This window comes from Engraulis encrasicolus, chromosome 14 (assembly GCF_034702125.1).
Source record: "Engraulis encrasicolus isolate BLACKSEA-1 chromosome 14, IST_EnEncr_1.0, whole genome shotgun sequence".
In the NCBI taxonomy this organism is placed as follows: domain Eukaryota; kingdom Metazoa; phylum Chordata; class Actinopteri; order Clupeiformes; family Engraulidae; genus Engraulis; species Engraulis encrasicolus.
Window position 1 is genome coordinate 40,169,954 of NC_085870.1, and position 15,669 is coordinate 40,185,622.

The following is a 15,669-nucleotide window of genomic DNA, read 5'->3' on the forward strand; positions in this document are numbered from 1 at the left end:
ATTGTAACGAGGACATATTACCGATTTTTTCCCCTGTAATCAGTTACATTACTGCGTTACTCAAAAAGGTAATGCATTACAGTAATTAGTTACTTTTGTAACGAGTTACTCCCAACACTGGTATAGGCTATATAGTTCGTAGCTGTGGTTTTAACAGTGTGCCTTAGGTTACGAGTGCACTGCACAGTTGAGAGATATTGCAGAGATATTGCTGACTACTTGCACAGTTGCGCGATTACATTTACATGTACGTACTTAATTGTAGTTCACCACTATGACCTGACTGAGGTACATATTTAAACGAGTTCAAAGATGCGCTTGCACAACCAAAAACACCCTGACACACATATCCGCCCACTCACCCACATGAGCTCTTGCGCACAGGGAGAGAAAGAGGGAGAGAAGAGAGAGAGAAAGAGAGATAGAAAGAAAGAGAAAGAGAAAGAGAAAGAGAAGGAGAGAGAGACTCAGGTGAACACAAAAGGGCCACCCTTTCTGTTTTGCTCTGCATCACACACACACACACACACACACAAACACACACACAAACACACACACACACACACACACACACACACACACACACACACACACACACACACACACACACACACACACACACACACACACACACACACACACACACACACACACACACACAATTTTTGTAAACTAACTGGTTCAAGAGCTGTGCAGTGGGAGAAAGATGGCAGCACACATTTCGATAAAAAGTCTCTAGACTAGTCCCAGACAATGTAAAAAACTAAAAATAGTGCACCACGTTTGCCATGCTTCATCCTTGATCACTGCTATTAAAATGTGCAGCACCATAAAACCCATTGCCAATGACCTCATTTTAATTTAGCTCTCGCACACTGGCAGTCACAAAGCAGAATTCAGCCCATAAAAACCTTAAATGGCCGACTAGTCTGTTTGTTTGCTAGAAATCCCATCTGCGAAAATTGTTCAAACTGCGACACCCCAACTAAACAAAAACTGTTTCAAAGCACAACATTTTTTCTTGTAAAGTCTCTACAGGTATGTATTTAGTTAGTTATATTTAGTTTGTATCACTATAGCATTTTTAAAAAAACTTTTTTTGCATAGGCAACTTTTGTAGCCTGCAGTTAAGATTGCTGTTATTTTCCATACATTGCACATTTCACAAGGCGAGTGGTGACCCAGAATTTTCTGTCATAATTTCCTTATGTCTCTGACATTTTTAGAGCACGCACATGCACACGCACACACACACGCACACAGACACACAGACACAGACACAGACACACACACACACACCCACACACACACACACACACAGAGGACAGAACAGGATGAGATGGCGATGACAGCCAGGGCTGGGCTGAGACCAAAAAACAGCCTAGACATTTTTGGCATAGACCTGACCCTCACACCGGCCCCTTCTTTTTCTGCTATATTATGGCTGGCTCCGTCATGTCTATAACACTGCAAAAATGAACCAATGGGCTACCCCATCTAAAAGGTGGGCCAATCTCTAAGAAAATAGACAAAAATCACAAACAACAACAACAACAACAAAAAACAAACAACAGCATTGGCCTCTGAACTCTTGGCCCACCGGGAAAATGCCCTGTATGCCAGTTTACAGGTCCAACCCTGATGACAGCCCTGGGAGAGAAGCGTGCCTGCATTATGTGTGCTACCTCATGCGTGGAACGAGGGAACCATGTTTGCAGAACGGCCATCGTCCGGGCCACCGGGCCCCACTGACAGAAGGTACACTCATCTCATCTCCTGGCGTATCAGCTGTCCAAACATGCCCTGGCTGCATCGTGTACTGACCCTGGGGCAACCAGCTAACATCCAGCCTCCCATCCTCCCTCCCACCCACGCTATCACGCTCTCCCGCACACACACAAAACAAGTCCTTGCAAACACACCTGACTGACTGTCTGACTCTGTGTGTGTGTGTGTGTGTGTGTGTGTGTGTGTGTGTGTGTGTGTGTGTGTGTGTGTGTGTGTGTGTGTGTGTGTGTGTGTGTGTGTGTGTGTGTGTGTGTGTGTGTGTATGTGTGTGTGTGTGTGTGTGTGTGTGTGTGTGTGTGTGTGTGTGTGCGCGCTTGCACGCAGGATACTCATTCCTCATCAAAACAGGATGTACTTTTACAACCGTGTGTACTACCGCCGTGTATTTGTGCGCGTGTGTGTGTTTTGAAAGATTGTTTTTTATGGATGTCAGCAGTTGACTGGTCTTCCTCGAAGGGCTGCCCTGGGACTAGTCAAGACTCCAACCTGACATCTTGTGGTTGACATCGGGGGTTGTACCCACTGAACCTGTGGATTAGTCATCTTTAAAAAAACATGGTCCCCTCTCACCCACAATAACAAAAATGTATGTACATGACAACTGTGTGCAAAAGGGATTATAGCACTGTTATTGGACTTTTTGAGCATTCTGAATTATATTTAACCTTCTTGTGTTTTACCATTCTCCTGTACTTTCAACCGTTCTCAGGGTATGGCAGTGCAATTTTTATCTCCATGTTAGCAGTTAACATTGAGTCCTATGAAAACAGCTCGCGGCTAACTGGTCTCATAGGACTCAATGTTAACAGTTAGCTTAGAGGCAAAATTTGCACTGCCGTACTCAGAGAACGGTTGAAAGTACAGGAGAAAGGTAAAACTCAGTAATCTAACTCGAGGGGAGGTTTAGTATGAGCTTATTTTAAAAAAAATGGGACAGTATCACTTTAAGACTCTTGGTAACGTCATGGCAAAGTTTTTATGATATAAACTTTTTCAGTAAATAGTGCCGGTGTAGCCGGCAATCCCATGCAAAGGGCTACTGGATAAACGGATACCCCAAAACTAATCGTGATTGGGGGAAGGTTCACCATAAATTCAAAGGCCAAAGGTCAAAGCAATCAATGAAAACCTTGCTGCGGTTGCCTACCAACCATTCTGACCATGCTTAAATACACAGCAAAAAATGCAGCCACAAATGTACTGTATTAATAAATGTAATACATGTGTTAATTCAACACTTAGAGAGTCAGTCAGTCAGTCTAGACTGTATTTTGGTTCCAGAGCACTCTCTAAGTGTTGAATTGTATTCACAGTGAAGGCAGGCCTGTGTAGTATAGTTATCACCTGCTATGATATCTGCAATCAGTTTTCGTGACGCACACTGAGTTGCCTGTGTGATATGCTGTGTTTTTTTTGCATTTATATCTGTGAAGCACATTATGTTGCCTACTATGTCTATGAAATGTGCTGAAAACTACAAATACAATTGCCTCAGCTTGCCTTCCCAAAAGCTAGAATATATTGCCATCCATAATATCCGTTATCTCCCTATGTAATAAATCAAGCAGCCTTATCCTAAAAAACAAACAAAAAAACACATTACTTTATTAGGTGTTTATTTGTGTGCGGGTCAGACATGCATGTGTGTGTGTGCGTGTGTGCATGGGTGCGTGTGTGTGTTTATGTTTATGTAATGAGGGGCAATGGTAATCAGGGGACCATCAAGGTCCATTTGAAATGAGGCCAATGAAGAACATACTTTATTGGCCCTCTGTAGCGGATGTGAGATAAGGGCCTTACTTTACGCAGCGTACTGCAGCTAGCTGTGCATAGCCCACTCTCCAAGGTGTCCCTCTTCCCTCCCTCCCTGCCTGCAGGCCGGCGCTAGGCATAGGCAGACAAGGCGGTCGCCTAGGCCGCCAATTGTCTTGGGGCACCAGTAATACCAAAAACTTCCACAAAATTAGAACTTCAAGCAAAATGAAACATTGAACTCACATTAACAATGAATATTCATGGTGAGTCAGTAGGTAATAGCTCAGATGTGCTCTATCAGATGTACAGTGTTGTGTTTACAGATGCCAGTTTCTACGTAAATGCACAAAAAAAGAAAGAGGGAAAGGGACTGCTCGCCTAAGGCACCAAATTGACTAGAACCGGCGCTGCTCCCTCCCTCCCTCCCACCCAGCACAGCACAGAACAGTACAGCACACTGCTCCACAATTGTCTCCCTTCTTATCTAGTGTGCGAGGGATAGGGAGTGGCGCTCTGTGTTTGTGTGAATGTGTGTGTGTGTGTGTGTGAGTGTCCGTGTGCGTGCATGTGTCTGTGTGTGTGTGTCTATCTTTATCATCTAAGAAGAAAACAATCCTACGGCACAGTCTTGCTGGAGGACATGCAGACTTTGCAAAAAATCCATGCATACTATAGGCCTGGTCCTGCAACTGTATGCAAGAACCTTACACATGCACGGCACGCACGCATGCACGCACGCGCACACACACACACACACACACGCACACACACACACACACACACACACACACACACACACACACACACACACACACACCGAACACGCCTCCAGCTCTACTACACCCACGCACACGCCAACACCTTTGGATCCGCCCCCTCGGAGATAAAGATGAGGCAGTAGAATGAGTCTAGAGAAACAACACCAAAGCTGAACACTCTCTCTCTCTCTCTCTCTCTCTCTCTCTCTCTCTCTCTCTCTCTCTCTCTCTCTCATACAGTCCATACAGGCAGTGCATACATAATGCGTACATACATACATACGTACATGCATACTGTACATTCATACATACGTACATACATAAATTCTGTACACACATACATACACACATGCATACATAAAATTACACCTAATGACATACATTCAATACATACTGTGTAGTTACTGTTTTACTTGGAGCTGTCAGGCTTTATATTCCAGCACAGTTCAAGATAACAGCTGCTCACGTCAAGATTGAAGGGGAGATAAGTAGAAAGAATGCTCTCTCTCTCTCTTTCTCTCTCTCTCTCTCTCTCTCTCCCTCTCCCTCTCTCTCACTCTCTCGCTCTCTTTCTCTCTCTCTTTCTCTCTCTCTCCCTATCTCCCACTCTCTATGTCTCTCTCTCTCATCCAGCAAGGCCTACACTAGTTTAAAATTTATAGGACATCTTCAGGAGTTAATTAAGTAACTTGATTATGTTCTGTTTAATTGCAGCACATGGGCTATTCAATCTAAACGATTTGCTAAACTGCACCAACCTCTGTGTGTATGTGACCACTATTTGAATGTCTGTATGGCCGTGTGTGAGAGTACAAATACCATGCTGCCCCCTGGTGGTAAATGTAAAAACTTATGACGATTGAGAATAGCCTTCATGGCCATACAGTCAGTCCCACATTACGCAGGCCAAAATCCAAAATATATATAAATGTATATGTAAAATGTGAATGAAAAGCTGGTAAATAAGCTATAATCACCAGAACAAGTGCAAAACAAGCAGACATACAGTAGCAAAGTCTGTATCTCTCCACAGCATTTCAACCTGCCTTTTGGTCAGCTGCTGCTTTGCCCACAAACTGGGGAAGCGATGGTTGTAGCTCTTGTAGAAGGATATTCAAATTGATATTGATAAACGCCTGTTGATCCTAGTCTGGTTTTATCATCCACTCCTTCTAATGTCATTAATACAGGGGGTCTGGAATGGCCGAATTGAGAAACGTTCAGTGGAGGGATGGGTGAACTCTTGAAATTTGAAATGAAAACCTATTTTATCCAATCGCTAACATTAAAATATGACTTTCAAGAACGATTACAGGCGGGAGGGGAGAACACTGCTGATGTTCGAAATGCACACATCCTCTCCGTCTTCCTAGCGAGTTGCCTGGTAACAACCTCCTCCCAGAGCTCCTGTTCCAGACCATATATTTGAATTAAATCATTATGAGCTGATGTGTTGACCCAGCCTCTGAGACCTTTCTATCTATGTGTTTCTCAAAGTGGGGCGTAAGGGGGGCGGGGGGGCGTGCTTGTGACATCTAATTTTGGGGGTTTTTCCCCCAAAGAAATGATTTCCTGTCTCGCCAATAAGCCAATATGTTTTAAGCATCATATACATAATTATAAACATTATGTTATTAATTCTTATATAAGAAATGAACCTTTTCTTTGATTCTGCACAGCGCAGAGATCTTAAAATCAGTCTGCGCAAGTACTGCTGTTGCTTCGGGGGGGTATTTGTATATTGTGCTCGGAGGCATCCAGAGCCTCCGAAGGGGGGAATGATGGGAAAAGTTTGAGAACCACTGGTGTACACCAGAGCTTGGCCACGGCGCAAGGCCCAGCAAACAGATAATGGTCAGCAGGGCTGGATGGGACTAAAAAAAGGCCCAGGCAAAATTTGTGGGCCAGTCTCTATGAAAATACAAACAATTCCAACAGCATTGGCCCTTGAGGACTGCTGACCCACCAGGAAATGCCTTGGATGCCAGATAACCAGTCCAGGCCTGATGGTGAGCAGAGGTGAGTGATCTGCTATAGTTGGGGTTGAGGGGGTAAAGGCCATTGACAGAGGTCAGATCATGCTCTGATAGACACCTGCAAGTAAACAGCACTTTGGAATTCATACTGAACATTAGTGGATTAGTGCATTGGTACTGCTCTCACTATCTGCTTGAATTACGATTTGGGAGGCAACCTTTCGATTTTAATCGATTCAGTCCAATTCTACGATGCATTGTGATGCATTAAAATTCTGCTGAAAGCAAGGGAAATTTTTCATCAGTCGTGAGGGAATACAAGCAGGCAGATACTGGCCATTCAATCATCATTATCGTGACAGGAGACCTAAAAAGGAACAACTTTTTGCTGTATGTGTTGTGACAGCAAATGAGTGCAAAGGTAGACTGTGAGTTTCAAAATGTGTTGTGGCTTTTTAAAATGAATGCTAATCTTTGGTCAAAAACCTGCCCAACACCGAGTATGCAAAAACATATAGAAGGATGTGTGTATGGGAGCTTGACTCTAGCCCCACTCACTGTAGTGTACCTTGCTGGAAAACACACACAACAACAACATGAAATGTAAGGCACGTAACATAGGAAATACATAAAGAGAATATTTACACAATTCTTAGACAACAGCAAAAGGCAACATTCACAAAGTACGAAGAGACTAAACCTGTCAATAACATGACCAATTGACCTACTTGACCAACTGTCATGATAAACTGTATTCACAACAAAAGATGGGCACACTTGGAACAAAACACCAACGCACATAATGTCCTACTTTGTCTGAAAATGTCATCATATGAAGCTCATCACATATACAGCTCAATATAATACAATTACATACAGCTCAGTGTTATGCAAGTGTGGTTGCTTCCATTAACCATTGGCTGAGAATACCAGTGGCAGTGGAAGTGTAGGTGACGGTGACAGTAAAAGCTTTGTATCCACTAACTGTTTCATCCAATTTGCCTAAACCAAACGTCACAGAGAGAAACAAGCCCCATACAGTTCTGCAGGTTGTGTATCTTAAGTTTCACCAAGAGCTAAAACTTCGTCAAACAAGCAGCCTCTATTCTCCAACGTCAATTTCAGAATTTGTGAGTTGCTTGGAGGTAAGTTTATGATTTTATTTTTTTATTTTAAGAATTGTTTTCTTTTGCTTGGTGAAATACATGAACAACTAGAAATGCACTCTGAGAATGCAGATCTCCACCAAGGAAGCTGTTTCATAGAACATTTGACTATGTTACACCCTAATATTGTTCAAGCCTTTCTGCTTTGTTTTTGTGGAGTTAGAAGGCGGAATGTCCAAATTCTCCCTATCCCACAATGGTGTAGAATCTTTTTTTTTTTTTTTTTAAATTGGATCCGCATCGTGGATCACGACCAAAATTTAACTTCACTTTTTCCTTTTGTCCTGTCTAACAACTGCACAAAATTTCATCCAAATTTGTATTTTGAGTTATCCTGCTGACAAACAGAAAGACAAACAGAAAGACAGACAAATATGTGACCGAAAACATAACCTTGTTGACGGAGGTAATCATGACTTTGTTTCTTCTGCACATCCTTAGGTTCAACAGTTCATTATACAATTCCTTTTTCCCATATTTCACAATTTTTAAGATCATGTACTTGCACTGTACGGGCCTAACAGTAACGCTAACCCTAAGGTACAGTGAGATTATAATGTTGTATATTGTTACCTCATTGATGTGACAGGCACTGAATTACTCTTTGATGCAGCTGTGGCAAGTTAATAGTTTTGTTGTTGTTGACTGGATTCTTTACTAATCAATGTGCTGTATAAAGACGGCCTCTGTAGATTAAAACACAGTTCTTTCCACACATTTTTAAAAACTTTTCCAGGCATTTATTGCACAACTCAGTCTTTCCCTCTTTGTTGTGTCTAGGTAGGATGGTGGCACAGATAACGCTGCTGTTGTTTCTTTGCATGTGTTTCCAGGGCAGAGGTAAGACAGTTATCTCATCTGGTGTACAAGTGAATGATTTGAATGTTCAGCACATGTTTTCTCATTTCAACACAACAGACTATACTGTTTCAAAAGGAAAAAGTTTGCCGCATGAGAGAACCTGATGACGCACAGAGGCGAAACGCGTTGCTCGCTCTGAATAAAAGAGCATAAAGTCAAACAAGTGTGCGGTTAACTTTTTCCTTTTGAAGTATTGCATATATCTGCGTTTACCAGAAGCTGTGCATGGATCTTTGAACTTTCGCAGACTATGTATTGTAGTGCATTAAGTAAGCCTGTCGCGTTTTGACATACTTTAACACATTTCCGGGATATTGGGACATTTTTTTCCGAAGCTGACTGGTTGAAGAATATCAGCACTGACCTCTTCAGATCTTCTGGAGACTTTCTAATTGGGGGCCTCTTCCCTATTAACGAGCTCACTAGTGACCTGAGTGAACGAGAGGAGCCTGATGATTTTGAGTGTAACAGGTAAAGAGAGACATACCACAAGCTCTACTTAAAGAAGAATTCTAACCAATTTCAGCAACAAAAATATTACGTATCTTCAGGTACTGATAAGTCAAAGGTTGTGTGACCTGACGAATAGCACTGCTTGTTGAAATTGGCGGGAATGTCCCTTTAAATACACTTTGGAGCTGATCCTATCCAAACTAGTATGACTTCTCATCATGTCTGCCTTTCCTGCCAGGATCAACAGCAATGGCCTGGCCTTGTCCATGGTTATGAAGTTCTCTGTGGACTACATAAACGCAGACTCAACTATCCTGCCTGGCATAAAGCTGGGCTTTGAGACCTATGACACGTGCGGGCAGCCGGCCGTGATCATGAAGCCCACCCTCCTCTTCCTCAGCGAGGGCTCCACGGAGGAAGTGGCCGTCAAGTGCAACTACACCGACTATGTCACGCGGGTGGTGGCCGTAATCGGCCCATACACCTCAGAAATGGTGGCTGTTGTCAGCAAGCTTCTTGGCTTCTTCCATATGCCACAGGTTTGTTAAAGTTCAAGTGATACTGTATGCTCACCACCATCCCATGACACTGTAGGCAAGCATACATATCCAACAACGTTCTGTAAATGTGTTAAGTCTGGTTCAAAAAATGTGTGAAACCATGCTTATAAGAGCAATATATTCAATGGATCATGCCATCGGTAGGATATAGAACTGTATCATGTTGGGAAATCAATCAATCAATCAATCAATCAATCAATCAATCAATCAATAAGTCTGTCCAATTCCATTTCTTTTTGAACAGATCAGCTTCAGTGCCACTAGCGACAAGTTCAGTGACAAGGATCTCTACCCGTCCTTTATGCGCACTGTACCTACAGACAAACTACAGGTGAAGGCCATCGTGGAGCTTCTGAATAAGTTTAAGTGGAACTGGGTGGCAGTGGTGGCCAGCGAGGACGAGTACGGAAGAAAGGGCCAACGACAACTATCTGAGCTGGCAAAACGGGAGAAGATATGTGTGGCATATGAGGGGATCATTCCGATATACAAGGACCCTGTGTCCACCATGTCCACCATCAAGAACATATTACATCAGATCAAGACCACCAATGTTGGGGTGGTGGTGCTCTTTACACTCGAAGAGCCTGCTAAAAAGTTCTTTGCTGAGGTTAGTCTTACAGAACTAGAGGAAGTGACGTTGAAACTGTACTGAAACACTATACTTCTGCTGTGGTGTGAGGTGTACACGTAGAGTGTGCTAAGTGATCACAGAACACTACTCTTACATGAGGACTTTACTGAAAAGATGATAATGGTCAGTTGAAGAGCACCCAGCGAACAGCTTTCAAAGAGAACTCCATAGCGTAGTCTCATTAATCATACCGTTCCACAAGTGGAATGCCTTGCTATGTGTTTGAAAAACCTTTACTTCTATTCTACTACAGTAACGGTGCTATGGCATTACAAAGGGTGCCTAACGACTATGTCATTGTTATGCTGGAAGCAAAAAAACATGGGCTTTGTCTTAACCCGTTAAAACACAGCTTTATAATTTTGTTGTTACCAGAATGGCGATGACCGAGTCATAGTGCATTACTAAAGGCCCTGTGTTATGTCATAACAGAGTAGTACTATGGTAATTAACCTTTTAATGACTATTACAGCGTGCCTCAGATGTTACGGCGTGCATTAAGGGGCTTAGATTTTCACTGGTGAGCTGGTTTGAGACTTCTGTGTCCCTTCTCAGTAGTATAATGAACTAATGCTTCAACATTTTATTGCTGTGATGTTGAAATGAAATTGGGAAAAATGGTAGGCCTATAATATGGTCTAATAGTAAATGCAATTTATCCAGAGTTCTACACAGGTAAGATAATCTCTAAGCAGTATTCCAAGAAACCACCACTGGGATAAGTAGTAATTTGGATACACTGTGCTTTGCTTTCAGCTACGTCTTTTGGTTAACCGTCCATAAAATAGTACATTTTTGGTCTTCAGATCTTTGTAATGTCATGGGCATTCGGAATCACCGCTAAACTGTTCTGTGTGCACACATACATGACACAGGTGATCAAAGAGAATATGACGATGGTGTGGATAGGTCCCACTTCTTGGTCACTGGATGGTGCCATCGCCACCTTGCCCAACATCCACACTGTAGGCACCATCCTGGGTTTCGCCGACGAGGACCGGCCCTTGCCACAATTTACCGACTACTTCCAGGCCCTCTTCCGCAAGATCCAGCAGGAGAGGCCGACACAGCCTCCCAGCTCCTCCACCCCTTCCCTGGGCAACCCGTGCCCCATGTGCTGGTGGCACCTCTCTCCAGACAACATGAGTCTGGTGGAGGAGGTGGTGCACAGTAGACTTGCCTTCAGCATATATGCTGCGGTCCGCAGCATTGCTCAGGCACTGCATAACCTGCTGGGCTGCGAGACTGCTTCTTCATGCTCACGGATGTCCAAGAAAAGAATCTACCCATGGCAGGTAATTGCCTAAACCAAGGATACATTCCATAGTTTTGTTGTCTGTGTAGCACACTGCTACTGGTACTATTACACTAGAATAGCAGGCCTTTAGGTGCTGAGTAATACCGTTTAATTGGAACAATGCATTAGGGTTATATTGTAGCCACAGCATGTCTATGCTGGACACTATAGTCATAGAAGAAAAATGTCTGTGTTGTCACTTCACTTGAGCTTCAGATTTAATTTGAACTGTTTCAACGGTCATTATAGTTGCTGGAGAAGTTGCGGAAGGTGTCCTTGGACATAAATGGCACTAAATTTGAATTTGATAAGGATGGGAACCCCAGTATGGGCTATGAAGTCTTGGAGTGGTCATGGAACTCATCACACAACCGAATGAATTTTCAACGTATTGGTGACTACCTCGAACAGCTGTCCATTGACGAGACACTTCTTCAGTGGCACACAGAATCCAATGAGGTAACCCTCTTCTCTCTATACATGTACATTGCACACGCACTCTCTTGAAGTGAAAGCCCACCTGGGAAACTCCAATTCCTATTGTCATTGTGACACAGAACTCCACAGCACACAAGTGTTCACTGCACACTGCACACGAAATTGCATTTTATGCCTCACCTATGCAAGAGGGCAGCCCTCAATGGCGCCCCAAGGGAGCAGTGTGGAGGCGGATGGGGGAGAGCACTGGTTAATTACTTGCCTCACCAACCTGGCTGGTCAGGAGTCGGGAGTCTCTTATGCGTAGATTTGCACCACAATGTCCATGTGGGAGTAGCATAGCCTGGCTATCGTGACTACAAAGCTCTGCGAGTGTTGGTCTGGCCAAGTTGTCTTGTACACCTGGAAATTGAGTTCTCTGATGGGATGCTTATGAAATGCCTCTGTTTGCTACTGGTTGAAGCTAGAACCAATCAGACCACTCTTTCATCTGACTTAGCTATGTACCAGCAGAGCCAGAGACAGAACTAATACATCTTTGCAACAAACCTGCCCCGGCCTTAAAGCTGTTGGAAATGTGTGAATTATTGGGACCCAACCAGGGAAGCCGACAGGGGGGACAAAGTGGTCAGCTGTTCCGAGGCCAGAGAGAAGGGGGGCCCAGAAATGGGTTCTCATTATATTGCATATATTGGATGGGGGGTCCATTCAGATGACTTTGTCCTGGGCCCAGCTAATGCTGTCAGTGACAAATCTCACAGGAATGGGCAGTTTAAACTTATGCTATAAGCTTGCGGGAGGTAGCGGCGAAATAAAATATTGTCAATCAGTGAATGACAAGACCTACTTTGAAGCAGCACTGGCTCTCTCGCTCTACAATGTGCTGAAGACTATTTATGCTTGCACAAAATCTCTTTCTCTCTCTTATTCTCTCCATGATAAATAATTGCTTTGGCACCGACTCCTAAATGTACCTAAGTCCTAAATGTATTGAGGTCAGGTTCTATTTCAATAGATAACTAGCCAATAAGCTAACTATTGTCTGCCAAAGGTTCCCAGCTCCAACTGCTCTGGAAAGTGCAGAACTGGAGAAGTTCAGCGTATAAAGGGCTTCCACTCTTGCTGCTATGACTGCCTTCCATGCCACGAAGGAACATTCAAGAACAAATACTGGTACGTATGATACGCTGCATTGAAAGTACACTATGTACAACTGCACAAGAGTGCTCCGGGTTCTAGTGGTGGAACAGTATTAATGCAAACAGCCTATGCTAAAATTAGTAGGCAAGAGGAGAATATCTCGACTGTTCCTGTTGTCTGTGGGCAGAAACCAACTTGCAAAATTTGATGTGTCGACCCGAATCACAAAGTCTGTCTTGGACATTATTGCAAGATTACCTTACACATTCCGTTTCTCGGGGAAGGACGACAAGACTTACTATTTGACAAACGGAAGCTTTTACGAATTTGCCAAGGTGACACCAGGTGTGAAACCTTGATGTCTTGATCAAGCTTTTAGACAGTGTTAGACTGGAAGTTGATTGCAAATCATAATTTATATAACAATTTACCCTTTCAGAAGCTTTTGGTCAAACATGATGAACACACTGTGTTTCACAGATGACATCCAGTGCACCACCTGCCCCGAGGGCCAGTGGTCCATCCAGCGCAGTGACCACTGTGTGTACCCCACATACACCTACCTGGACTGGTACAGCCCTGAGAGCTTTGGCCTGGTGCTGGCAGGGGTGGTGGTGCTCATCTGTGAGATTGTTGTCACTGTGCTCTTCCTGCGCCACTGGGACACTGCGTTGGTGAAGGTATGTGGGTTTCTGCAATACCAGTCAGACAGCAGAAAGAAGCCATTAGACAATTGCTTAATTTCCTTTGGTATCATTGAAGTATCTCTAGTACTTTCCTGTACTACATTGAGTTGATAACCTCAAACCTTAAGTGATGCAAAATTATTTGTGAAACCTTTGTACTTGTACCTTGTAATTGTAAGCCTAATGTAACACAATATCTTTCATATAATTGGAATATGTGTGAATATGTTGTAACACCTTTGCTTGGACCTTGAAGGCGAGCGGAGGGCCCCTGTGTGTCTTGTCCCTGCTGTGCCTGGTGGTGTGTTGTGCCAGCCTGGTGCTCTTCCTGGGCCCTCCGGGGGACATCATGTGCCGCCTGCAGCTGCCATTCAACGCCTTCTTCCCCACTGTCGCCCTGTCCGCTATCTTATCAAGCTCTCTGCAGGTAAGAATAAAATAAAGCACTGATGTCAGGGTCATGTTTTGATCAAATAATTTGACCACTGTTCTTTGCTTTGGGCTCATGAATTGTAACCTACATGTACATGGTACACTGCTAATCAATTCCATTTCACTACAGTGATATATTCATTAGTTTCCTTCAACTTTACATGTATTCATAAATCAATTAAGATTAGGAATATGCAGGAGTTCAGTGCTCTGACGTCATTTTTTTCATTTTCTTCAACGGGAAAAAAGCCTTTTATATTCATCATGGATTAGCTGCTCATGCAGATATCCATTTTCTACTTTTCAGATTGTTTATGTGATCGAGCTCTCAGGAAGAGACACATCTCACCTGCAGACCTTGCGAGGCCCGGGCAGCTGCCTGGTGGTGCTGGCTTGCTGTGGAGTTCAGGCTGGACTGTGCAGCTGGTTCGTCCAGGTTGGTACAGCAGTTAAAAGTAGGATTCCTGCCAACTTCAACATGTCGTTGCACTGCTACTCACGCTAGCCTTTACTTGTCACTTGTCAGTACACAACGAAGCGACAAAAAATGAAAAAAAACGTTTAAAAAAGCCAACTGCATGTTGAAATTGGCAGTAATCCCCCTCTTTAAAGAGTGAGATTTTTAGTTGTTTATTTGCAGAATTCATGCTGCCCATTCACTAATGTTAGCTTTTTCATGAATACTTACCACCACCATCAAGTATTCATTATGACTGGAAAAATCGCACTTTTCATACATGAAAAGGGGGATCTTCTCCATGGTCCGCCATTTTGAATTTCCAAAAATACCATACACCTTGGGCCATACTAGAAAATATTTATTTATTACTTAGTAAACTTTCATGTAAAGATCAAATTTGGCAATAGGCAGACCAGTTTCAATGAGCAGCACAGTTGCAGTATCTTTTTTGACCATTTCCTGCACAGTGTCCCTTTAAAACCCACATTATGAGAATTACGCACATGATTAATCAAGCATGAAACTTGTGTTCCTCGCCTGCGATGGCACTCGCCTGCCATGCGGCTGGCCCGGGTTGAATTCCCGGCCCGGGTCCTTTGCCGACCCCTCCCTGTCTCTCTCCCAATTCGCTTCCTGTCCACCTCTCACACTGTCCCTATCAAATGAAGTCGAAAAAGACCCCCCCAAAAAAATTGTAAAACAAAAAACAAAACTTGTGTTGTTCCTCCAGGTGGCACCTTCCCTATCCACCTTTCGCTCGGAGCTGAAGGTGGCATTTGTGGAGCGGTTTCTCAGATGCCCTGTGACTCCGCTACACAGCTTTATACTCATGCTGGGCTTCAATGGTCTCCTGGCACTTGTCGCCTTCACGTGCACCTTCACAGCTGTGAAGCCAGCCAGGCAGTACAACATGGCGCGTGACATCACCATTTCCACCCTGGCTTACTGCGTGGTGTGGGTGATCTTCGTGCCCATCTACACGGGTTTGGACAACAGGGAAAAGTCCATCGCTCACGTGGCCGTCACCCTGATCAGTCACATGGGGCTGGTGGCAGCCTACTTCTTCCCCAAGTGCCACCTACTGCTGAAGACACCTGAGCTCAACACACCAGAGCACTTCCGCGCCTACCTGGAGGGCAAAACAGCACCAGAGGAGGAGCAGGCTCACTAATGCAATGGAATAATATCAAAATACATTTTATACATATATATATTGTATACATATTTTTGGTAACTCCAATAATTTAGCAATTAGCTGTGTAGTA

General features: G+C 43.7%; 1 protein-coding gene across 1 annotated transcript; it reads left to right on the top strand.

The window, feature by feature from the left end:
• Nucleotides 1–4,673: 4,673 nt before the first annotated feature.
• Nucleotides 4,674–15,669, top strand: LOC134463316 (taste receptor type 1 member 3-like). The gene is made up of 11 exons (XM_063216518.1): nt 4,674–4,740; nt 8,640–8,775; nt 8,996–9,296; nt 9,562–9,927; nt 10,827–11,246; nt 11,498–11,707; nt 12,738–12,853; nt 13,305–13,506; nt 13,769–13,939; nt 14,252–14,380; nt 15,135–15,669. Exons 1-11 carry the CDS (start codon nt 4,674–4,676, stop codon nt 15,573–15,575), a joined length of 2,559 nt encoding a protein of 852 aa, XP_063072588.1. The 3' UTR covers nt 15,576–15,669.

Coding starts and splice junctions, on each gene's coding strand:
- LOC134463316 (XM_063216518.1), top strand. CDS start 4,674: ATGACATACATTCAATACATACTGTGTAGTTACTGTTTTACTTGGAGC. Junction 9,297..9,561: donor GCTTCTTCCATATGCCACAG/GTTTGTTAAAGT, acceptor CTTTTTGAACAG/ATCAGCTTCAGTGCCACTAG. Junction 11,247..11,497: donor AAAGAATCTACCCATGGCAG/GTAATTGCCTAA, acceptor CGGTCATTATAG/TTGCTGGAGAAGTTGCGGAA.